The sequence below is a fragment of the Ictalurus furcatus genome, chromosome 15, assembly GCF_023375685.1.
Source record: "Ictalurus furcatus strain D&B chromosome 15, Billie_1.0, whole genome shotgun sequence".
Taxonomy (NCBI): domain Eukaryota; kingdom Metazoa; phylum Chordata; class Actinopteri; order Siluriformes; family Ictaluridae; genus Ictalurus; species Ictalurus furcatus.
Genome location: NC_071269.1, coordinates 16,129,536 through 16,156,558, shown reverse-complemented (window position 1 = coordinate 16,156,558; position 27,023 = coordinate 16,129,536). Strand labels below are relative to the sequence as shown.

At 38.7% G+C, this 27,023-nt stretch overlaps 1 protein-coding gene across 4 annotated transcripts in view; it reads left to right on the top strand.

Moving 5' to 3' along the window:
- The first annotated feature begins 2,424 nt into the window (after nucleotides 1-2,424).
- kcnab2b (potassium voltage-gated channel subfamily A regulatory beta subunit 2b) overlaps nucleotides 2,425-27,023 on the top strand; it is a 53,519-nt gene continuing 28,920 nt past the window's right edge. For 2 of the 4 annotated variants that reach the window (XM_053643193.1, XM_053643195.1), the window contains exon 1: nucleotides 2,425-2,997. In XM_053643193.1, coding sequence (XP_053499168.1) covers nucleotides 2,447-2,997 — 551 coding nt within the window. In that variant the 5' untranslated portion in view covers nucleotides 2,425-2,446. Of the gene's footprint in view, nucleotides 2,998-16,221; nucleotides 17,408-27,023 lie in introns of those variants that run through there. The other 2 variants (XM_053643194.1, XM_053643196.1) reach the window with 1 other exon arrangement.

Below are 27,023 nucleotides of genomic sequence, written 5' to 3'. Positions count from 1 at the left end.
ACACATATATGCTGAATGTTATCTGGTTAACCTGGTTTACTGTGTAATGGTGGCTTTGTAAGATCATCTACAGCCAAATATATCCTGTGTGAGCACTGCCCTCACAATGATACCCTGAACAACCTCTACTTAAATGTATCTCCTCTTACAGTAAAACATTACTTGAGGTAGCCAGTGATGCACAAGGTTTGTGTGTGGCTTAATACGTACCACGGTGTAGCTCTGGAGGTTCCAGTATGCCATTCAGACTTGTTTTCTTCTGCCTTTATTGCTCGCTTGTACTGTATGTTTGAGTTTTATACATAAACAAATAGCAGAGCAAACAAAGAATGTCTGCTAGTACTCAGTCTTGTCCTACAAACACAATTGTGAAAGGCTTTTAGGGGGGAAAAGCCTCTTGAATTATTTAGGCTATGATTTATTTGCTGTGCTCAGCAGAACATACTTGCGCTGCAGTAAGCTCAAAAAGATGTTTATTTCTGTGACATCAACCATGAGAGGTGGAACCCACATCAGCAGAGGAGGTGGTGCTTTTCTGGTCATACGCTAATTGTTGTAAAGCACTCTTAGACGTTCACTGCTGCTTAGATAAACCAGTCCTCACTATTTTGCTGAACACTACTGTTGTTCTGAACGAGCAGCGTCATGCAAAACTCCTACATGGGTCGAGTGCCAAGTACCCGGGTGAGTACAAGAGCATTGTTTCTGCTCAGGGATGCTGCATGGGCATGCTGCCCACACCCAGAGTACTGTGCCAGGCAAGTTCAGATTAGAGTGGCATAGGTCAGGCCATGGAGACTGATATTTGAGTTTGTTTCTGCTGTCAGTAGGTTTAAAGCAGTAGTTTATGAAAAAGCAGAGACTCCTGCAGACTTGCTGGGCTTTTAGTAGACATGATGCTTTTGCACTGTAATTGGAAACTGTTCTGTATGGAGTGCATACTTTTGTGTCTCTGCTGCACAACTTAACACATAGCAGTATCACATATGCACCCAGAGAGATGGGAACAGTTCATCTCTGAATGTTCTCTTTGTCATATGATGATACTGATATCTGATTTATTTATTTTTTTATACATAAGTACAGGATATAAATGTCTATTTTAAGAGGTTTTTAATGAAGTTGGCAGTGGGTGTTATTTTAATCTCATGCAAGATTTACAGTCTCATGTAATTTTGTGTACAGTGTTTTATCAGCATATCAGTGAGAACAATAATAATATGGGAGCATGCACTTTCAGTGATATTGATTTACATGTTAAAATGAATATTTTAGATGCAATGTACTGTTATATATTTGTCATACTTAAGAGCCAGAAGTAGTAAAAGATAAACTTATTGCAAATGATGTAGTGCGTAAAAACGTGCTGTGTAGAACACCAGGTGTCACCATAACATCAGCCTGTAGGGTGGAGTCTAACCAGTGACTGATGCAGAGTTTGAAAAAGGGATCTGAGACAGTCTCAGGCTGACACAAGAGGAAAAACATGAGCTTAGACAGTAGCTAAGACAGCACCAAGAACAGAAGCTGAGACTCAGACTGACACAAGATCTAAGCAGATCTAAGAAAGTGGCTTGTGAACCTTGGACCAAGGTAGCATTTAGAGGTAGAATAATTTATGTAGGCAGGGTAGGATTGGGGAGAACACTTGATATCAAAGCACTCTGCGAATTAGATCAGAATTAAAATCTGAAGATGCATAACTGTTAGTAAATTATTGAGCTATTCATCTTAAATCATGTTATAACTACGGTGAATTATTCAATACTGCAAAACTAAAGAAATGTATATAGCTATAAGAGTGAGCAAATTAAGTCAGGAATTTGAGGAGATAAAGGTCAGGTTGCTAAATATTTATGTTATAGTTTTGAATAGTACACAAAAATGTCACCAATATTAGTTACCAATACATTAAATAGAAAACTAAAAATGTTTACCCATTTGCTCTTTTCAACACTTGCAGCTCCTAGAAATAATTTGGATATCTTAATTAAAGTGCATTACTTGAGCCTGAGTTTACTGAGTTTATTGCTGATATTAAACGTTAGAAGTAACCTATGGAATAATGAATTTGCTAAACTTAAGTGAGTGAAAAGCACATGTTTAAGTCTGGAATGCATGTTTTTAGGTTAACATTTAGTCACACATTGTGGCGAAAACTGAACATGAACTTTTTTTTCACAGTGTTAAAAATTATTTATTTCTCCACCAGCCTTAGTGCATACCTTTTGCATGGCAGCCATTCACCTTTGCCCATGCCACAAGAGACCTGACAGTCTGCATGCAAAAGAGTGTCTTTTCCCAGATAACTGTCAAAGTCCACAATTTTACACACCCTATGCCACAAGCCACTATATATGCTTAACTGTGTTTCTTGCTTAGCGGTGTCCAGCTCATCCAGATGGGCTGGGAGCTATGGTTGGCTCTGATTACAGTGCATGAGTGTATGTGTGGTGTGTGTGGGAGAAGGGGCAGGTGCTATTTAAAGCAGGGTATCTGCCCACTTGGCTCTATTAGTCTCTGTCCTGCTACTGTACTTTCCTCACTCTTCCCTTTGCTTGTGCTTGATTGTGACTACTTGTGGGGCAGCGTCAAGTTCAAGGTCACCCAGGTGGGTGGGCAGATGTTTGCCACTCACAGAAGCAGTCTGACTGAGTTGCGTGTGAGCCATGGTGGCCGCCGCCTCAGCCGACAACAGAGTTTCCCTTCGGAACCCCTACAGGTGCCCAAGGTGGGCAGCAGTGGGCGCAGGAGCAGCAGCAGCAGTGGCCAGCTCCTTTCACTCTCCTTCAGTGGAAGCATGCGAAGTGAATTTGACCGCTACCTATCTGAGCAGAGTCTGTGCCCGCTGCGCCAGCACAGAAGTAATTACGCCGACCTGAAGGGGCTAAGAGAAGTGCGGGCAGCTGCTCAGCTCAAGAATCTGGAGGACTTCCTAAGGAGCAATGAGGTGTCTCTGCAGGACTGCGTGGCCTATTATACGGGCATGAAGTACAGGTAAGGAAGCAGTATGAAAAGAAGCTGGCTTGTAAAACCAAACTACTGGAAGAGGATGGAACCTTTTGCTGAAAGGGTGGTGTTAATAATTGATACAGTATCTTTAGGTTAGTGTGTTTCTGGACTTTACTGCTCACTTGGTTGTTTTACAGCCTCAAAATTTTAGCATTGAACTCAGACTTGTGTCCGCTTTGTATGGAGCCTTTTGTTTGCATAAAATATGTTTCATTTGTTAAAATTATCGCGACATAACATTTTATGGAAATACAACATATAACTTGTATGTGCCTACTTAACTGAGAAATATGACTCAACAAAATTATATGAGACCTGACTGTATATTTAGAGTGATTTAAACAAGTCAACCATCCAAAGCTGAACTAGTATAAGTATTTAATCCTCATGACTAGCATTCAATTTTGTTATTGGGACATATTTTCTCCATATCGTTCTTAATTCATCACAGTGGGTATACTTCTGCTTATCAGCTGTTGACACTTTAAATGTGAACTATGGAGCACTGTAGAGAATAGCAGGTACTAATCACAGGGTCCTGAGCCAGCCCTTTCTCTGTGGCCTGGATTAAAGGATCTTCTTTTATTAACTTCTCTCTGCTTACATTATAGGTTGACTCTCCTATGAGTGAAGCTTTACTAGTCTCACACCTGAAGTTATTTGTATCTAATTGTTCTTGATAAGCTCAGGTGGTAGGTAAGCTTTGCTAGGTTTACTGTTTGTTTGTACTAGCTAAGAAGAGTTTTAGCTTCCCTAGGTTGCTTCTGCTTTATCATATTTTTTTCTTTTCAGTTATTGTAATATGTTATTATAATAGGGAGAGTATCAATTATGAATATTATTATTATTATTATTATTATTAATCATCATCATCATCATCATCATAAAAATAATAGTAATAATAACAGGATTTTTTTAAGTACAAGCTCATAAATAATTAAAATGTGCAAAGAGTATAAGGATGTACTAGTAAAGATAGTTATTACAAAGTGTAGCTAACGCAGTGCTCTTGTTTATAAGCTAGCTCTTTGTAAGCTAGGTTGTTGCTGCTGTTGTTGTTGTTGTTTATGATTCCACTATATTTAGCTAAGACCCTATACATGTAGGCATATTGCAATAATGGATATTTCCATTGAAGTTAATTGATGGTCAATGGTAAGGCAATTAATGTTTGTAACTTAACACATATACTGTTGCTCTGTCACACACAAGGAGAAGTGCTATTACTCCTGCTATTCCAAAACTCCCCACTGTGTGCCACTACTTTTGTAACTATTCTCCTCCCTGCACAAGTCACCAGTAATCATGTTGCTAAAAATATGGATGATAATCGACATATCAACAACACATGATATGTATGCTGTCACAGATGACATTCTGTCTCTTTCTTGCAATGAAGTCCCCTTTCTTAAATACACCCAGTGACAGCGATATTGTTGTATTTCAGTGTTACATCAAGTTTTAAGCTTATTTGGAGCTCCACAATCCCAACAATGTTGGCAGATGGTACATGAATTTATTAGCTGATTAATTTGTGTAGTTGTATGTACATTGAAAATTACTGTCTAGCCTAGTATCAGAATCACATATATATTTTTGCAGGTGGATGCACATTACTGACATCAATACTGTTAAATTAGAGCATCTGGAGATTCTTTAAACAGATGATGCAGGACTTCTATTAACTGCAGTTTTTGAATATTATTTTAAAGGCAGCTCCACAGAAGAGCCAATCACAATGTATTCATTAGCATTTTCAACAAATTATTCAAATTCATTTACATTTTTCTACTATTTGTATCTACTGTAAATGCAAAAAAAACCCCAAAACAAATTATTTAGTTTTGCAGTTTTTCCAATTTATTAAAATCATACTTTCTTTTATAATAATGTATGTGCGCCATTTGCCCTAGAGTGCTACGATCACCCAAGAACAGAACCTTTTCTAGCTGCTCTCAAGTGTAATAATTAATATGTAATATGCTGCATTGAGTTTCTCCGTGGATTTCCTCTCTCTCTGTTCCCTCAGCGCTACATCCCTTTGACAAGGCTAATGAAATATAAAGCTTTTCTGCTCTACTTACTTCTCAATTAAGAACTACTGTTTTCTCTTTTTACCCTCATATGTTTTTCCCTTTAAATTTATGAATGATATATTTTCATCAAGTCTGTATTTAATTTGGTTTGAGACTGGAATCTGACCAGTATGTAAATAAAAATAATAATAAACAACAACAGCAACAACAACAACAACAACAACAACAATAATAATAATAATAATAATAATAATAATAATAATAATAATAATAAAGAAAATCTAAAGGAAATCAGTGCCCTTTGCATGACTTCTCATTGTAACTAAGAACTGTTAGTGTCTGATTTAAGCCATCAGGCTAACTGCATAAACATTCTGAAATAGGCTGGGGATCAGTAAGCACTGCCAAAAAAGGGTTAGAGGAGACCAAACACAGTGACTCAGATATTCTTCAGAGGGTCTGGGTAATGTGAATTTGTAAAGTTGGTTAATAGGCTGTCTGTCACCATGCCACTTTATTTAATTCATCTTGGCTCATATGTCTGATTAAAGCTAACTGGGGACAGTCTGCTATGATTGATGTTTAAGGTGCTCTATTTCTTTGACATGCTGCACATTTATTAAATATACTGTGAGGTCTGTAATATCAAGAGGATTCTTTTATGCCCTTATGAATAATACCAGCAGTTTCCTGTACTCCCTTCCAGCCATACCCAGTTAAAGACATGTGTGGATTCATTTGAAAGAAGGTTGTGTTAGCTTTACTTGGAAAGACATTCTTGTGCTGCAGGGGTTAGTGGCTGTTGTCATGGAGCTGTATAATGTACTTGTGTGTGCGCATGTGCGTGTGTGTGTGTGTGTGTTTGTGTGAGTGAAGAGTGAGAAGGAAAGTGTTTTACCTCAGGCTCTACAACTTGACTCAATATGCTTACATTTTATGAGCTTGAATCAGCAGGGTCATCATGCAATCTGGCCACAAATGTTTCCTCCATCTCCCTGGCCCCAGTGAGGGCATGAGTGGGTGCCATGTGCTATTTTTGGTGGCTGAATTTATGTGGACTTTTCCAGCCTTATTCCCGAGTGCGCACTGAATTGGGAACTGGCCTGGAAAAGGCAGTGATGTATGCAATTTAAAAGGCATGGTCTCAATCTGAGCATTCCTGATAGCAGTAGAACACTTTATATGTAAGCAGAAGTATGGTAGTTGCTGAATTATTTTTTGCTTACCCTTGTATCTTTGGGAGTCAGCAAATATATGGGATTGTGTTTTCTCTCCTAGTGTTCTGTTTAATTTGTTGATTATTGCTTCCTTTTTGTTTTGCTGTGTTTAATATATTCACGCACTTGTGGTGCAGCAGCTGTCCTTTTGTTGGACTTGCATTTTGCTTTGCTTACTGCTACACTGCACACCTGGCGTTAAACTACATTCTCAGAGTTTCACATTTCTTTAAAGAAGATTAAATATTGTACTGAAAACAAATCATGTACTAATCAAGTTGGGCTTCGTTCTGTAGTGCATACATATTTGCTTAAAATGTGTGTGAAACTACTGCCATCACTTTCATATCAGCTCAGTAATTTTTTTTTTCACACATGGTTCTCTAACAGGGAAGCCAGCTGTCCTTTTTCTATCATCACTCTATTGTCCTTGCCTTGTCAGAAATATTGAGCTGTCTTTAGTTAAGCAGTGGGGGCTGCAGTTGGTACAGTCTAATGAAATATAAAAAAAGGACAGCTTACCCCAAACAAGTTTATTAATAGGTTAGCTCTTTATAGTTTATTGACATGGCTTCTTCAGTGCATCCTTGCCACATAGGCATCTGTATGTGATAGCCCATCTGTGTCTCTGGTACTGCATTACTCTTCCACTCTGTTGAAATTCTGACGATTGAACAAATCCAGTCTTCTGAAGCAACCTGATGTATCTAACAATATATTTTCAGATATAACTAAGGTATCTTCTTTGTGTGCCAACCTTAATTAGTTTTAATATCCTTGCCTATTAGGCTGAAGTAACTAAAAAATGCACTTTACAATGTTCATTCATTCATTTCCAGTAACCATTTTATCTTGGTCCAAGCCCTTGAGTTTCAAGTTGATAATCATGTCCTGTCTGGATACTCGACGTCTAGGTTCCTTGTAATGGAATCTCAAAGTGCTTTTAGTACACCACTTATTTTCTCTCCCTTAGACGCTCCTGTCTGTGGTCGTACAACCACTAAGAGGATATATAGGATAAGATATCATGATAAGGTTAGTATTTCTTGACTATGGCAAATTTTTGTGTTTACACCTCATTCAATATCATTCCCAGATTCCACAATCAATCTTGACTTTGCATTCTGATTTGTTGGCCACAAGCTCATCAAAGCAGTAAAAATGTGTACTTGAAAAACTCATGTAGAATAGAGATGTGTGCACGACTTCACACTACTGAACTATTTTTCAAAACATTTGCACATTGACCTTTTGATGGATTTGTCAATATTAATTCACTGACACTGACAGAGTCATCATGTTCACTGTAGTGAAAAATGGGCATGTGTAATTAAGAAGAATGACTGAGAGGCTATGGAGGATTTTCTGCAGCTTCTGAACTTGAGCTTCCGTTGAAAGGAAATAAGAAAGAGGGTCTGGCACACTAAATGGAGGAGAAGTGTTTGAAGTGCTGGGAAGGAAAAAGCAAAGAACAATGGGAGATTGTTGCACTCTGTGATGTGATCTACAGACTTTCAGAAAAGAACTTACTGGACAATGAAACAGCCCTTCTGTTTTAGCAGGACATGCAAAAATCAGAGAGTACATTAACCCAAAAATCCTTTACAGAAATTGCACATGAACTTTACAGGACAGGTGTGAGATATTTCTAGCCACATAGACAGCCATATAGTTCTATGATGGTCTACCAGGGCTGAAAGTGAATAAAATATACATTGTAAAAATATTATACATTTACATTTTACCGTACTTTACTGGCAACAGAGTACATGCATCATTTGGCTCATGTGGGGTTGGAAAAAATAATACTGAAATGGCCCATAGTATACTACTGCTCAACATTTTCACATTATCCAGAGTTCACAGCAGATCTGTAGCATAGTGACCACCATTGTACAGCACGGGCTCCTGATCCTAAGACCAGTTACCATATGTTGCTATATATACATACACTCTGGGTTCTACTACAGGTGGCTTGACTGTGGTCTGAAATATGGGTTAAAATCAACACCTGTTTGCTGCGTTTAAAAGTGACATCTAAAAACAATTCAGGGTCTCACAAAAATGCTGCTGTGACCTGGGCAGAATTTGAATTTGACACCCCTGATTTAAAGTATGCAGTGCAGCATACAGTTGTGCCCAAAAGTTCGCATACCCCTTGCAGAATCTGCTAAACCTTAATACTATTAACAAAATTAGAGGGCTCATAAAAATCCCATCTTGTTTTTTTTTATTTAGCACTGTCCTGAATAAGCTATTTTACACAACAGATGTTTACATATAGTCCACAAGACAAGATAATAGCTGAATTTATAAAAATTACCCCGTTCAAAAGTTTACATACCCTTGATTCTTAATACTGTGTGTTGTTACCTGGATGATCTAGAACTGTTTTTATGTTCTGTGATAGTTGTTCATGAGTCCCTTGTTTGTCCTGAACAGTTAAACTGCCCACTGTTCTTCAGAAAAGTCCTCCACGTCCTGCAAATTCTTTGCTTTTCCAGCATATTCTGCATATTTGATCCCTTTCCAAAACTGGCTATATGATGTTGAGATCCATCTTTTCACACTGAGGAAAACTGATGGACTCGTACACAATTATAACATAAGATGCAAACATTCACTGATGCTCAAGAAGGCAACACGATACATTATCAATCAAGATAGAGTGACACACCGTGTCAAAAGCTGCATTCAGATATATACACCAAGATATTAAGAGCTCCAGAGTCAGCTGTTACAAGGAGGTCATTCATAACTCGAACCAAAGCAGTCTCTGTACTGTGTCCTGGTCTAAACCCAGATTGAAAAGGATCTAAAAGCTTATTGAGGGACAAGTGAGAATATAGTTGTGCCACGACAACACATTCCAGAACCTTAGCCAAGAAAGGAAGATTTGAAATAGGCCTGTAATTTGATAGGTCAGACATGTCACACCCAGGCTTTTTAAGGTCTAGTGTTATAGCTGCAATCTTTAGAGCATGGGGGACAATACCAGTAATAAGGGAGGTGTTCACAATATTCAAAATGAGTGGTGATTGATGACACACCCCCCTTAAGAACAAATGTTGGAATAGGGTCAAGAATACAGTTGAGTTCATCACTAATTTTGAAATATAATCAATAGTAACTATTGAAAAGCTAGAAAAAAAACAGTTAAAAGAAAATTGGATGAATGAATCTCAGGAATTACAGACAAAGGGACAAAGCTGATAGACATATAAATCTTCTCAATCTTTTCCACAAAGAAATTGAGAAAGATATTACACTGCTGTGCAGAAGAACAAATAGGTGAGTTAATAGGTTTAAGAATTTTGTTAATAGTCTTGAACATCTTCTTGGGATTTGCAGCACCATCAAAAATTTATTGTATCCAGGTGCAGAAATGTTAATACATATCACAGTGTGAAATTTGTATATGATTACACCACTACTTTTTACCCACTAGCTTAAAGGCAATAAACATGAAACCACTGGTACTGTATGCACACTGGAATGCTAGAGATGACACTCAGCAGTGATGACACTAAGCTTGACAGTGGTACAATGGACTAAGTTTCTAAGCATTTGTAGGCTGTAATCTACATCCATGAGAGCAGCTCTCTTGCTTGAACATGGCCGCAGTGGCACTTATGGCTGGGTGCTGTGAGTGCTCTGAGTGTTCTGAGTTCAGGTAGGGGAAGTAAAATACACTCCTATGCTGAAGTGTGTGTCATTCTCATGGTCTTTGTATAGGGTTCTGTTGATTTAGTTCAACAGCTTCTGTCCTCTCACGCTTTACACATCTCTCAATTCTCCATTAGAAAGTTCAAGTCTTTCATGGTGTGTCCATTCCATCCATAGAGTATGATTTTTACAATAAAATGATTTACATGTAATTGCTCTATGTCTGTTCTCTGTTCAGTAGTTGAAGTTACCTAGGTTTCTCATCCACTGACCTAATTGACATTTAAATCCATACTCTGAATCCCTAAATTTCCCTTATTCATGCGGACTTTACCGGCTTTGTGGCAATGGATTATGTGATAGATGTAATCTCTGAGGATGACAGAACTGATGACAGTATTCAGTATTCCCTTCCTGAACATATTTTCTACATTTCATATGTTTGGTGGCCTGGGAAAACCCTTCACATTTTCCACTATATCTCAATGAAGTAAAGTCATAGCATTTTTAAGGCCTGGTTACCCCCAAAAGAGAAAAGAGAGAAAATGTGTTTCAAATGGGTTTATAACACCAGGAGCATCTGGTCATTTCTCTCCATTTCTCTCCAGGCCACATCACACAGGTGCTTGTTCAGTCCCTCATCATTTACATTTACAGCATTTAGCAGACACCCTTATCCAGGCCAACTTATGTTTAACTCATTTATACAACTGGTTCCAGTTGGGCAACTTGGTGATGCTGGGATTTGAACTCATGATTTCATATGTCTTAACCACTGAGCTACCACCACCTTGTCATCTTGAGATTGGACTACTGCAGTTCGCTCATGGAAGGTTTTCCTATGCGTACAGTTTGACCTCTGCAATTGATCCAGAATGCAGCTACATGACTTGTTTTCAATTTCTGCAAGTTCTTCCACATCACTCCAATGCAGATTTTCTTCCAATGACTTCCTGTAGCTGCCAAGTTCAGATTTGAAGCACTGATGCTTATTTACAAAGCCAAAAACAGTACAGCCCCCAACTACCCAAAGCCATGTATCAAACCCGCTCTGCATCACATTCTCTTTGAGCCTCTAGCACGCCTCACTTAGCGCCACCATCCCTCAAGGTACAAGGAAGGCCTTCCTTAATTGTACTGCCACTCCAACTATGGAACTTGGTCATTGGCGGTCTTCAAATGAAAATAAGACATGCCTCCTAACTAAGCACTTAAATGACCATAATTATTTTTGCCTTTTGCTTTTTTTGTTGCTGTACTAACTCCTAATAACTGCCCTCTAACAGGGTTTTACCTAGATGGTACTTTCATGGTACCTTGATGCAGTTTATTGCTCTGGCCACATCTGCAGTACTCATGCCTCCCTGCAGCAGGTCTATGGCATGTTCACACAGGTGAGCAGGAACCCTAGGCATCTTTCTTCTGGTGTTTTTCAGAGTCAGTAGAAAGGTCTCTTTTGTGTCCTAAGTTATTGTAACTGTGACCTTAATTGCCTACCTCCTGCATGAAAAACATCGTTTAAAGCTTTTCCAATAAAGATCTGTAAAGTTTATTTGGATTTTACAAAACATTTCTTTTTTTGATGAGTATATTTGGCTTTAATACAATATCTGAGAGACGAAGTCATGTTCTCTACTTTAAAGCTTTAATCATCCATTCATCCATCCATCTTCTACCGCTTACTCCTTTTCAGGGTCATGGGGAACCTGGAGCCTATCCAAGGGAGCATCGTGCACAGGGCGGGTACACCCTGGACAGGGTGCCAATCCATCGCAGGGCACACAATCACATATACACTCACACACCCATTCATACACTACGGACACTTTAGACATGCCAGTCAGCCTACTATGCATGTCTTTGGACTGGGGAGGAAACCGGAGTACCCGGAGGAAACCCCCACGGCACGGGGAGAACATGCAAGCTCCTCACACACATGGCCCCGGCGGGATTTGAACCCCGGACCCTGGAGGTGTGAGGCGAACGTTGCCACTAAGCCACCGTGCGCACCCAGCTTTAATCAAGAAGTTAAAAATAGAGTGCATTCTAAATGCATATATCAATATTTCCTTTCTAAATTGGTTTTGCAAAGAATAGTAAAATTATGATTGATTGAATGAATCTAACTGTCATGTTAGTTAACATGACTTTTAATTAGTTAAAAGTTGCTGCCATTGTTAATTGCAATATTAAAGCCCTGTTCACACCAGGACATTTTTCGCAGCGCATTAAACGTTCCGTATTTTTAACATTTATTGTGTACACACCCAGGCGTTAAACATGAGCAACGAGCTGAATGAAAGTGCAAATATTCAATAGATGGCATTTATTGAAAAGCAGAAATACCCTGGTACACTAGGTGGCACTGCACAAGTTTCTGTTTCTGACACCTGCTTATCACTGCTTATCACTGAGCAAAAGAAGAGAGCCAGTATTTACACCTTTAAGCCGCTCACACACTTTTTGCAAACTCGCTAAAGCACGTATGCACTTTTGCGAAATGTAAGGTATTTGGTAATTTGGCCACTGCAGCAAATACTTCGTTAAAACGAAATCCTTAAAGATCTAATTTTAAACAGTATACTCTTTTTAAATAAGTAATGATCAATAGCATTCACATACTTATGGGAAGACCCAGATTGTGTTATTTTTTTTATCTATTTTTTTTTTAAGAGGGGTGGGTATAAGGCAATTATTGTTGTGCCCCAAAATGTTAATGTTCCTGCAAAATGATGAAGTGTTGAATATGAATAGTCTTTTTTGTGGTCAATATACAATAATACAACGACTCAATAATGGGGCACTTAGCTATTTGAATTATAGGTCAAGAATACGTATATGCATATATATGCCAGGTGCAAAATAAATACAATGGACTATCAATCAGTGGAAAACAACATTGAAAGAATTAAATGGATCATTTAGAATATATACTTGCAATTCAGTGTCGTCAAAAAATAGCTACAGCATAATAAATACACTTAAACAGTATTTATTGGACACCTTGTTTATGTGTGTAGGCAGAAGGATTTATTAGCAGTGAGCATTTTATTTAGGGTATGTCACTTATACACTCTCACTAAAATGGTGGGTGCTTGCTTCTTCTTTGTCTTGCTTTTCGGCTTCTTCTTCGCTGGGAAGACAGTTTTGTACTTAAGCACCATCAAGTCATACTTTTATGTAACTTCAGCAGCTCTGGGCACGTGAACAAAAGCACAAATCTAATTGGTCGGCCAAAAAAAAAACCCTCGACATAAAAAAAATGTATGCTTTGACGATACGCATTTTACGTCTGGGTGTGAACACTCCCACTGACCGCCACTAGGGTGTTAAATGGACCGTTTTTCGCGCTGTGAAAATCATCCCGGTGTGAACAGGGCTTAAGTTGTGATTTTAAAATACCCAATAAAAAAGTACTGGTAGTATTCCTTTTAAAATGTAACTTCCAAATTTCCACTTTGTTTACTTCTGAGCTTTTTTTTTTTTGGCACAAATTAAGTGATAATGATGACATAATATAATTTCACACTAAATAATGCAGAAATATTTTTGCATCAAATTGTAAAATGTATCTCATCTGTCTAGTCAATTTTAAACTGACCTATACATACCTGCTTGCAAAATGTGTTGATTTTGTCATTCTAGAGTAGACTAATAACACCAGTGCTCCTTGTGCTTTTTTTATTTTATTCTAGAGCTTACATGTTTACTAAACCTTCAATTTTAGGGATGCCCATATACAGTGCATTCAGAAAGTATTCACAGCGCTTCACTTTTTCCACATTTTGTTATGTTACAGTCTTATTCAAAAATGGATTAAATTCATTATTTTCCTCAAAATTCTACAAACAATACCCCATAATGACAATGTGAAAGAAGTTTGTTTGAAATCTTTGCAAATTTATTAAAAATAAAAAACAAAAAAAAGCACATGTACATAAGTATTCACAGCCTTTGCTCAATACTTTGTTGAAGCACCTTTGGCACTAATTACAGCCTCAAGTCTTTTTGAGTATGATACTACAAGCTTGGCACACCTATTTTGGGCAGTTTCTCCCATTCTTCTTTGCAGGACCTCTCAAGCTCCATCAGGTTGGATGGGGAGCATCGGTGCACAGCCATTTTCAGATCTCTCCAGAGATGTTCAATCGGGTTCAAGTTTGGGCTCTGGCTGGGCCACTCAAGGACATTCACAGAGTTGTCCTGTAGCCACTCCTTCGTTATCTTGGCTGTCTGCTTAGGTTCGTTGCCCTGTTGGAAGATAAACCTTCACCCCAGTCTGAGGTCCAGAGGGCTCTGGAGCAGGTTTTCATCAAGGATGTCGCTGTACATTGCTGCATTCTTCTTTCCTTCGATCCTGTCTAGTCTCCCAGTTCCTGCCGCTGAAAAACATCCCCACAGCATGATGCTGACACCACCATGCTTCACTGTAGGGATGGTATTTGCCAGGTGATGACTGGTGCCTGGTTTCCTCCAGACATGATGCTTGCCATTCAGGCCAAAGAGTTCAATCTTTGTTCAAACTTTGGTCTGAGAGTCCTTCAGGTACCTTTTGGCAAACTCCAGGCGGGCTGTCATGTGCCTTTTACTGAAGAGTGGCTTCCGTCTGGCCACTCAACCATACAGGCCTGATTGGTGGAGTGCTGCAGAGATGGTTGTTCTTCTGGAAGGTTCTCTCTCCACAGAGACATGCTGGAGCTCTGTCAGAGTGACCATCGGGTTTTTGGTCACCTCCCTGACTAAGGCCCTTCTCCCCCGATCACTCAGTTTGGCCGGGCGGCCAGCTCTAGGAAGTGTCCTGGTGGTTCCAAACTTCTTCCATTTAAGGATGATGGAGGCCACTGTGCTCATTGGGACCTTCAATGCTGCAGAAATGTTTTTGTGCCCTTTCCCAGATCTGTACCTCGATACAATCCTGTCTCGGAGGTCTACAGACAGTTCCTTGGACTTCATGGCTTGGTTTGTGCTCTGACATGCATTGTTAACTGTGGACCTTATATAGACAGGTGTGTGCCTTTCCAAATCAGGTCCAATCAACTGAATTTACCACAGGTGGACTCCAATCGAGTTGTAGAAACATCTCAAGGATGATCAGTGAAAACAGAATGCACCTGGGCTCAATTTTGAGTGTCATGGCAAAGGCTGTGAATACTTATGTACATGTGCTTTTTTTGTTTTTTATTTTTAATAAATTTGCAAAGATTTCAAACAAACTTCTTTCACGTTGTTATTATGGGGTATTGTTTGTAGAATTTTGAGGAAAATCCATCCATCCATCCATCTTCTATACCGCTTATCCTTCCTTCAGGGTCACAGGGAAACCTGGAGCGTATCCCAGGGAGCATCGGGCACAAGGCGGGGTACACCCTGGACAGGGTGCCAATCCATCGCAGGGTACACAATCATTTACACATTCACACACCCATTCATACACTACGGACACTTTGGACGTGCCAATCAGTCTACCATGCATGTCTTTGGACTGGGGGAGGAAACCGGAGTACCCGGAGGAAACCCCCGCACCACGGGGAGAACATGCAAACTCTGCACACACAGGGCCACGGTGGGAATTGAATCCCCGACCCTGGAGGTGTGAGGCGAACGTGCTAACCACTAAGTCACTGTGCGCCCATTCTGAGGAAAATAATGAATTTAATCCATATTGGAATAAGGCTGTAACATAACAAAATGTGGAAAAGTGAAGCACTGTGAATACTTTCCGGATGCACTGTATACAGTTATATATACGTATAATATATAATAATAATAAGTACTTATGAATACATAAACTGGCTACTATAAATTCTATTACAAGTGCATTTATAATTCATGAAGTTTTTATAGGTTGTAGTTCCTCAGATACACTTTCCTTCATTTTGTGTTCCTTGGGTGAATGGAGTGCTGCTAAATTTAGGAGGCACGGCCCTGTCCTGTTTTTTCTCACTGAATTATGGTCTGTTGTGTCTGGATGCCATAAAAGTCCATGTTTCATCAAAAGAACACAACACACTGTGCCCTCAACGTTCATGCTGGCATTTGTACCCTTTCTAAAGCTCATTGTGCAATATTGAATATGGATATGGGAATACAAAACCACATCAGAGACATAGATTCATCCAACTTTAATTCAACCTTTAATTAGTTAGTTTGCTAACATACTACTGGTCAAAACCCAATTATATATAAAATCTAACAGTCTATTGAATCTGTGACTATTTTATTCAATATTCATAAAGCTACAGTGCATGAATAGATTTGATGTGTAATAGTTTGCGATTATAATAATGAGTGTAAGTGGAGGGAAGAAGAAGTAATAAAGGCTGATATTATGCATTTTTGTTCACTTGAGGTGAATTTTAATGCAGGTCAGGCTGCATAATCTCTTGCCAGCTGTTTAATTCAAAATTCTATTCATCTGCAACACATAATTACCCAGCTGAAACTCTCTACTGGAATAAAAAAAAAACCATAATACAATAATTTGCTAAAAAATCTCTACGATAACAAAGCCTTAGCATAGTATGACTGCTGCTGCTGCCTCTTTGCACTGTACTTAATTCTATTTCTCTGTTGTGATGTCATGCCTGGCTTGTGTGTGTGTGTGTCCTTCTGGCTGCTGTAGTCTTTTTGTCATGCATAGGCAATGTTGAATATCAAGATGCAAACAGATCTCAAAGAATAGCTCGAGGTCACTCCTTCCCAAATTCTTGCTCTCTCTATCCATCTGCTCTCGTGGGCTTTTTTCTTCTCTCTCAACATATATTACTGATCAGGAAACTGTGAGAAATGAACAGTGAGTGAAAGAGAGAGTGGGAGAAAAGAGCGCAAGATCCATTTGGGAGAGTGGGAGTAGAGTGTAGAAAAGAGCTGAGCGGAGAGGATCAGAGTACCCTGACTTTGTAGCGAGAGCTCAGCAGCGCGTGGAGAGTTGAATCGTGACGTGGTAGAATGAGGAGTTTCTTCCGATGTGATCAGTCTCCAGTACACGCTCAGAAGCGCTCCCTCATGCACACATTGTGACATCTCTTCTAACCAATACTGATCTTCTGTAGAGAGCACTGGGTCATGCCTGCCTACTGGAAAGCAATTATATCTGTCTACTATCTCTACAACTGCTTCTGTCAGCTTCTGGGCTGAAAAGGACGGGAATTACCTGGAGAAACTTTAAAGAGGGGAAACCCCCTTAGTACCTGCTGTGAGGAGATTTTAGGACATCTTGAGCTCCCCCTCATTGCGTTAAGCCTGCCCATTGTATTTTACCGGCACCATGCAGGTCTCTTTTGTGTGCACAGACCACCGGGCTGTAAGCCGTAGTACAGAGGATCGGTTGAATCGGCAGAATGCCAGTAGCCCCAGCCTGGGCACCAAGAATAAGTTTCGCACTGTGGCCATGGTGGCACGCAGCCTGGGCCAGCTCTCTGTGCAAAACCTTCCTTCATCCAGTGAACACTACGTCCGGAACGGCATGAAATATAGGTAAGAGGAATCACATGCAGTCAATATATATTAAGGGTAAACTATAAGGAAGGACAGGGTGCTGTTTCTGGCAGATGTGATTGTGTACCTTTGTGGTTTTTTGTAGAGTGTCATTTTATTAGTGTTTTTAAAAAATATATTTAAAAAAAAATTCTGGGAAATTCATTCCTTGCCAGACAGATGAAGCTAAACCAGTCAGAATTCTTTCTTTCTTTTCTTCTCCTTCTTCTTTTCATTTATTTATTTGTTTGTTTGTTTTACAAAATAATTCACAAACTGCACCCTCCCATATAATACATGAAATTAACACACAAAATCTCTAAAGAGGAATAAGCACAAGACCCAGCAACAAAAAAAGGGACTTTTTAATGGTATGAAACCCAATTTGCATAGGACAGAATTAAAAATGCAAGGTCTAATAGATCAACCACTGACATGTAATTTTTTTTTAAACACTGTACTTAACAAAAAAAGTATTTTTCCCAATAGATGTACAGTGTGCCATTCTCAAATTAAATCTATTCCTCACTCATTCTTCAGTTCTGTAATTTGACTAAGAGCACATCAAAAGCACTTTGTAAGAACGTAGGATAATGTACACTATATCTTACCTTCATATTAACCTAATGTGTAACTGAACACCAGTCCTTTCTCTGAAAGGCAATCTCACCACGTATTGCTATTCCAAATGGCTTTTGTCTTCCACACTTTCACATCTAATTGATTCCTCCATAATTGCATATTTCAAAAGTGATGCATTCTGCATTGAATAAGACGGTATTTTCCAAAATGGTATGTTTTTAGTTCATAAGAATCACTACAAATTGCAGTTTTTCAACTTCTATGGAGTGTTATGTTTTAGATTTCCATGTCAGAATGTCAGATATTCACCATTCAAATTGTATCATATTATACATGAATCATTCTTGTGGCTTTTCACTATTCGAGCAGCTTTTAAATCACCCCATCCGTTTATTTTGCACCCTTTAGTGCTAATATCTATTGTCACCACCTTTAAATGTATTTTTAAAGCTATGATATTGGTACTATGGACATAAAATCTACTTTTTAGTCAGCTAAGGTTAGTATCTTATTTTCTTTTTTATTATCTCGTCAGCCTTTGTGTTAAATATTACATGTATAAGAGTCTGATGAAATCTGATCAGATCAGAACAGCTACCCTAAATGACACAGGAGCCTCAGTAGTATAGAGGACATGTCTTTGCTTTGCTAACATGAAGATATAGCTCTCAGTGTCACTGTGTGTACATTCTCATAAATGGCTTTCTTTCATATGCACAAAAACTTGTATGGGTAGAGCAGGCAGCATATTTGATCAGTGTCTGTTTTAGTTTCAAATGAGATCCCTCTTGGGTATGCAGTCATGGTGTTCCATCCTAAATTGGCAGTGTGATTTGAAAGTACCCCCTGCACACTCTCTTTCTGATTGGTGTGTGTCTGTGAACTCCCAGGCAAATAAGTGCGCTCTGCAGTGCTCCCTCTTCCCCACTGTGGAATGAATGAATTAATGATAAGAAGCCCCTTTTCTTCTTTACCTCTCACATCAGTAAGAGTGGAGAAGAAAGAGAAGAGATGAGAAAGTAGAACTAAGAAGCAATTTGTATAAGTACATACTATAAACCAAATAATTTAGTATATAAACACCAGTGGTTCCTGTCTTCTACTTCTTTAGCTGTAAATAGTAGAGTCACTTCAATCTGACTGGCCAGTAATGAAGATGGATTCATGCTGCCATTACACAAGCCCTTCACAGTCTGTTTGACACAAATCCATCAATTTCAAGTGCTAGGGCAGAAAGAGTTGAATTCAGAATATCAGACCAGGAGGTTAATGGAGATTAAATAAAGTATTAAGAAGTAGTGTTATTTATTCAAGATTTATTCAAATTAGGTTTAGTATTTAGTAAATTCCATGTTTTCTCAGGGTTTTTAGTCAACCAAGTCATGTTGAATGTCTACTAAAAAAATTATTCAGTGGTTCAGTAAATATGACAAAAACAAATGTGATTTTTACACAAAAAAAACCTAACTAATTATTAGAATTATTTAAATGCTGTGTTCTGTACCAAATTATTTCATGTAAATATGTGGATAATACTAAATATGACTAAATATGACTGCATTTACTCATTGGCCTGCTACATCTGTTTGGAACCATTAAACGTGTTAATGACCATTTAGTAGTAATGATACTGTTTAGGTGATGTGTTCTTTTTAATTGTTGTTGAGATTTATGTAATTAATTTAGCTCAAATCTGAGCAAAATGTACTTATGAAACAATTAAAATACTAATTACATTTACTTATTTTTTTTTTAGGAGAATAATCATTCATGCCATGTAAATCTTACTCAAAATATCCTTAGTTAAATTTAGTTAAAACTTTTGTGTAGAGATTGTTACCACACTTTTCTTGAGTAAATTTCACGCAAATTTTTTTTTCTTCTGTGTAGTAAGTTAAAGTGACTGCTTTTGCATTATAATCCTGGGGACATTTTACCACTCGTCTTCATCAGTTGTTCACCAGTGATGTATTCAAGATTATATCATAGATCTGTTTGGTTTAAGTTACTAGGGAGGTAATGTTTTCATAGAAATTATTCATTGCTAACTGGTTTTATTTTGATAGATGTTAATGAGTTATGTTCTGAAGTCTGAGAAGGATACATATGGTATACATACATACAGGCATATGTGCGTCAGATGGCCTGTCCCAAATGGACCAGTTAAGGTCCTAATGGGCCTTGTTTGCGCATTCCTTGCAAGGCTGTAGGATGTCCCATTTAGTTCTTTAAAAGAGTGCCCATGAGCTCGCTATATAAGCACTTTGGTGAGGACCACAATAAAGAAAACTCTTCAGGGGTCTCTTACACAAAACCCCTTCCACTTGCAGTGCTAGGACCATTCAATAATTGAGCAGAGAATAGCAAGTTAGACAAAACAAGAGAAAAAGATCTTCAAGTTAAGATGAAGTTAGAGTCCTAAGGTGTCTTTTGTTATTAAATTAACTTGTTAATTTAATTTGCCTTAGATGTTTACCCAATTAATGTCTATAGCCTACATCATTCTAGTGTATATTGGGCTACTGCATGCATCCATGAGAGTCGCAAAATATATAGTACTCGCAAAATATACAGTATTGGCAGTCACATCCATGATGCGGAGTTAAACCAAGTTTGCACCAAACAGCTGTTAATGGTACTGAACACTACTGGGCCACATTTGTGCACTAAATTGTAATATACAAAACGAAGACAAAAATGTTCTGATTACAATACATACAGTATATATTAGTAAATTAATGCTTTTATTCACCATTGTTGCCATTGACTGGATGCAGGTATATGCTACCTGTATGTGTACAAACATTCTGAGTCAGTCTAGAGAGGCTGTTTGCAGGAACTCAGTTGACTTTCAAGCTACAAATGAAGATATTAACAAAAGAATGCCATTAGTTAGTTCAGCTTGACATTAGAGTTGCTCAAAGTGTTGATCATCACTGAACTCATAAGCATTACCATTTACCTCATGACTGTTCAGCTAAAGACACAGCGAAAGCAATGATGAACAGTAGGAGCATTTTGCTCCTAAATGCTGCACTGCTACATTTAGAAAAGATATCAGAAATAACATTTGCACTTGCACCAACTTAGGATCACATATAAAAATATTCTTTATTAAACTGGAGTGGTTGTAAATCTGTGTTGGTCCATATCTGTAAACTGGATCAGTTCTGATATTGGACCATTGTGCAAGATGACACTGTGGAGGTGCTGCTATGTCAAGCAGATGGAGTGCGATTTGTGACCCAGTAAGGAAGGGCTATATTGGAGAATACTGGTGAAGAACTGCTACTCTTAGACTGTCAGCTAAGGAGTAGCATTGTTCTGAGGCCCTGGAGCAGCTGTTAACATATATCTAGGGTTACCTACACCTACCAATTCCCTAGTCTATGCTTTATCCTGCAAGATTTAGCTGAACATCACATTTGGAGTGAGTGGAATCAAACCTATTACACAGTACCAGGAATAAATTGTATTTAGATAAATCACTGAAACAGAAAACTCTTCATTCACTGGGGAATTCTGTCACACTTCCTTACAAATAGGAACAAGTCAGCAGGCAGTTGTGTCAAGCATGAATGGCTACAGTTTTTTTGGACTGGAGCTAGTGAGGACAGAAGATATACATTACTGCAGATTCTGCTGGGCCACATATGTCCCTTTAATTCTCTATTACCAGTGCTATCTGTGGAGATTTGCCTTGTCTAGAACATTATTTGTTTAGAATAGTTTTTTTTCAGTAATCATTGAGGCTGTATGCGCAGAGTTTTTTTTGTGTTACTTCAACATAGCATTAAAAACCAAGCAGCAAGGTTTAGTGTGGGTAAAGTCATAAGAAGATCAAGAATGCAGGCCAAGGCCCAAAAAAGGGAAAAAAGAAACGCAACAAGCCAGAGAACTAATCATGTACAGACTGAAGACATCAAGTAACATGAAACATAGGAATTATGAGATATAGAACTGAGGTCAGAAGGTTGGGCATTCAAGCCCCAGCACTGCCAAATTGCCACTGTTGGGCCCTTGAGCAAGGCCCTTAACTCTTTCTGCTCCAGGGGTGCTTATCATGACTGACCCTGCACTCTGACCCTAGCTTGCTAACAATTTTGCCCAATTCCTCCTGAACCACTTTTCTCTTGGCTTTAGGCAACCTATATGGCTACTGGTTATGCACAGCCATATGCACAGGGTTGGTGGAACTGAGCAGGGGAGAAAACTAAACTTTTGTCTCCAAAGTTCAAAGAAAAAATTTTTTCAACACTCAGTTCACTTTTTTATTTAGACTTTTTCAAGCACCAGCTCACGGACCATCACCCCTCTACACCTATTTACATTATAAAATCATTTATATTAATGATTGACTGTGATATATGGAGTATGTGTTAGTGATCCTGAAGTTCTTGAAATAGGCTAGCTTGTCTGATATTTCACAGGAGCATTTGGTCACTACACCAAAAAGGAGGTTAGACAGTTCCTGGGGTGGCACCTAATCTGATACATCCTGATGGCTTACATCTGTTTGGAGCTTTCTTCACCTGAAAATCACTTGCTGATGCTAAGGATGGCAATGTGAGGATCACTCATTGGGATCTAGCATTACAACCTTTTAAATTTATAGTGTCCACAGGCTAGGGGCACTGATTGTGGTGGAGTTCTTTTCTGTTAGCAGGGTCAGAGTGGAGAGGGGATGGCCAGTGGCTGGATGGATCCTTGGCTTGCATCGGCGGTGGTGGTATGTAGGACATGGTGCATAGTTTAGCTAGAGTTTATAGGATATGGTGTGATTTGGAGGATGGTCTGAAAAGCTGATGGCATATTTGTACACTTATGTTTTTTACTTTCTCTTCCCACAATGAGCAATATGTGGGTGAGCAGTGTGTGACACTGCGAATCAGAAATATAAGTGTGACGCAAGAAAATTAAATAAAAAAACATTGATAGAAGCTCTCTTAACACCTCCCTCCATCACTTGGATTAAGACTTCACACAGTTGATCATAAGCATGTTTTATTTAACTGTACTTCTTCATCTGTACATCCAGATAATAGAATCAACCATATGAAGGTTAGCTTCCTGGCTATGCAGTGCTGATTGATTTTGTATTGAGTCTTCCTCTTCTTAGAATATAAGTGTGCCAGTATGTCTTCCAACTGAACTTAGCTGACAGTGTTTAGCCAGCTGCAATGTTGACAGGTTTTGTGTGTTTGCATGCTGGGGCTTAATTAAGACATCTACCAGCTTTTGATAGTGCCAACCTTGAGGAAATAATCAATTGCCCACTTTTTTGTTCTATCAGGCAGAAGAGCCTTATTGCATTGTTTGTATGTGGAATAATCTTCCACTAGAGGATTATTCATACAATATACTCAGCCCGATTATGAATAATAAGTTGTATGGTTATAATAAGACACAAGGTTTGATGAATATGAGTGCATTTATAGAGCAGATGTACATTTACAGATTTGGCAGTTACTCTTATCCAGAGCAACTTACAGAAGTGCTTTGTAGTCTCCATCAAAAGCATATCTAAGAGTCTAAGAATACTATCAAGGTAAAACCTTGTTAGAAAGAATTTAGTGCTTAGTGAAGAGGTAGGCCTTCAATATTCATGTTAAGACAGCCGGTGACCCAGCTGTTCAGACAGCCAGGAGAACTTCATTCCACCACCTGGGTGCCAGTACAGAGAAAAAGATTGATGCATACCTTCCGTGTATCTTGAGGTTTGATAAGTGCCTTCAGATAAATTGGAGCTGGTCCATTTTTGGCTTTGTAGGCAAGTGTTTGAAATCTTATGTGGCCAGCTCCAGGATGCCAGAAGATGGAATAAAGCAAGGGGATGTTGTGTGAAATCTTAAGGAGTCATGCGGCTGCATTCTAGATCAGTTGTAAGGGTGGGATTGCATGCAAGGAAAGACCTGCAAGAAGAGAGTTGCAGTGTATCAATCTAAGGATTGAAAAGGATCTGAGTTCCCGCTGTGGTAGGAAATGTACAGATCCTCTTAATGTTGTAAAGAAGAACCCTTCATGAGTCAGATTAACATGAAGGATCGTTGTCTGGAACTACTCCCAAGGTTCATTGACAGATCTGAGAGTTCTGCAGGGAGATAAGTTCTTGACACAATGATTAATCTCCAAGGATATACAGCAGTTCAATCTTTCTGGGATTAGTTGCCAGTACTGAGATTCTCTGGCTATTCGGGCTGATATCTCTACAAAAACACGAGTGTCTGAAGGAGAAAGGGAGCGTATAAGCAGAGTATCATCAGCATAGCAGTGATATGAAAAATCATGTGAGGATATTACCTCACTGAGAGAGCAGATATAGAGGAAGAACAGAAAAGGACCAAGCACTGAGTCTTGTGGAAAACCAGTGGAGAGTCTGTATGGAGTAGATTTGGATCCTCCTGACCATCCCTCCAGGTAAATAGCAGACTGCCACAACACTGTGGCATTAATTCGATAGCTTGTGAAGAGTCTTGTGACTGACCATGTCAAAGCTTGCTGATAGGTCAAGTAGGATGAGGACTGATGATAGTTTGGCTGCTCTAGCAGTATGAATCATTTCTGTGGAGGGTGCCATTATAGAGCCATACTGGTTACGATCATGGTAATTGTTGTCCTGAACTTTTCCTCTCTTGTGATTCAGAAGGGCAGTTGAAGGTCAAGGCAGTAGAAATCTCCAGGTAGAGTACGTAAGGTACCAGTAGAATTGCAGAGACTATGGAAGATGTCCAGCTATTCTATTAAATTTCATTTGCCCCTGCCAGTTTCTTGTGGAGTATGAGAGAAAGCAGCTGGTGTTGCTGAATTCTCTGAAGTGATCCAGGTTTATTTCCAGGTCTCAGTCAGTGCCAGAAAGTGGAGAGTGTAAAGGGAAACTAAAGCTGAGATGATGTCAGCTTTGGATGACAGAGTGGCAGTTCCAGAGCCCACCTACCAAGAGTGTTTGAGACTGAGACAACAATATAGGGTAGATGACATTGCTGGTAGTACAGCCTCTGTATTGTGGCAGTTTCCTTCAAGGCTGAGGTGATACTTAGTCAGGCAGAAGTCCAGTCTAATGTGAAGGATAGCTTAGGAAGGGTTAAGCTAGAAAGTGTAAATTGGGATACACTACCTAATCAGTGTTTCTCTTTTGAGGGTGCAGATGCATCCTCAATATTTCCACGTAAGCCCTGCCACAGTTCTCACCTTAAGGGAGCCTAAATTCTTGACTACCACCTTAAGACAACTAATAAGCAATTTACCAACAGACGCACTAAAGCAATACTAAAGTTAACAATCCTATAATCAACAGAGCCAAGCAGATATGACACTAAAGATTCAAAAATTAAGAATAAAATCTAATCACTGAAGCCTCATTAAGTTCATCATGCACAGAAAGTGAATTTGTGCACACTTAGCTATCAATTGATCATTTACAGTTGTTATTCGTGTTTATAATAAATTCATTGTCCAATACACATAATACACAATAGACAATTTACACTATACATACTCATAGAGAGTAAGGCCTTAAATGAAGCTTCAGGCTCCAATGAATGAGGTCTCAGCCAGTGTAAATGAATGAGTTGTGGAAAGAGTAAACTGAAAAGCTTGATCTGCACTATAATCAAATATAATTACTATATTTAAATACATTTTCATTATTTGGCAGTGAACTTCAGCTGATGTTCAATTTGTCTGAAGGAGTTTTGTACTCAATGCCAAAGTATACTTCTGGGTTCTGTGCACAGCATTTAGGAAAACAAAATAAACCTATAGAAAACTACAAAGTTGAAAAACAAAAAAACAAATAACACAACAACCTTAAGGATTAAAGAAACTTCAACTCCATGTGTATCAGCTTCACATGAATTAATGTACTCAGACAAATAGCATCAGCATCACTATTAGTCAAGTCAGTTGCCTTTGTACAGTAAATGCAAATGATTAGACATAGTTCTCTTAATGCAAAAGAGTAGTTCTGTTAGGGCCATGGTGCTCAGAACAGTGAAACATTTATGTGGTAGGAATAATGTTTAAACATCTATGTGCATATGGATCTTTAAATTGTGTTTTAACAAGTTTACTACCATTATTCTAGTGAGTTATACAGTCAAGGCAAGCAAGAATACAGGAGGACATTAGAGTAACAGTGAATTTAATGATCATATATGTTGTGGATCAATATTTATAATGGAACACATTACAGTAGTAGTAGTGAAAAAGAATACAGGTCAGACATGATACTAGGTCAGTCATACTGAAAGTCTGTCAAGACAAAGTGTCTATATTTTCAGATTGCACAGCCATTCTCCCACTGCTGCTCTTTTGCTCATACAGTGAACACTATTTGCGTTGTTATTTACCATCAGCCAATTGTGACATTTGGCTCAGAGTCTTTAAGGCTATTTGGAGGCTCCATGATGATTTATGATATATGTTGATTTATGTTAGTAATTCACAGTAACCTGAGGCTCGAGCTTATCCTCAGGTTACAGTGGACTACTGACAGGATTGATGTGTATGAGGTGCCTCGTGTGCACGGAATCATATTTTTTGTTTTGTTGTGGATGGTGTGATTCTCTATGATCCGCTGGCCATTCATCATCACCTACAGTTTTATGTTGACAAACTGTAATTAGTCATGACCGTAAATGAGGCAGGTAGGCACATTGGTCAAGACTGTCCTGTCTGGCAATGGGGAGCAGTAACAGGACATTCTATAAAGATGATGGAACATCGATATTTGGATAAATTATGACCTTCCCATGTCAATCCACTACTGATATTAGGGGCCCTCTGGACTTTGATTCAGATAGAAGAATTCCCACATGTTATTGGGTAGTGCGAGTGTGGTATTATCACAATTTAGCTTAGACACCTTATACACTAGTATTTGTGTGTGTGTGTGTGTGTGTGTGTGTGTGTGTGTGTGTGTGTGTGTGTGTGTGTATGAGCTTAAATTGCATGACTAACAGTCCATGATATGTTGTTATATCCTTGATTGATGAGGGAAGTAATGATATTATTTCAGGGTCAAAATGGACTGCTT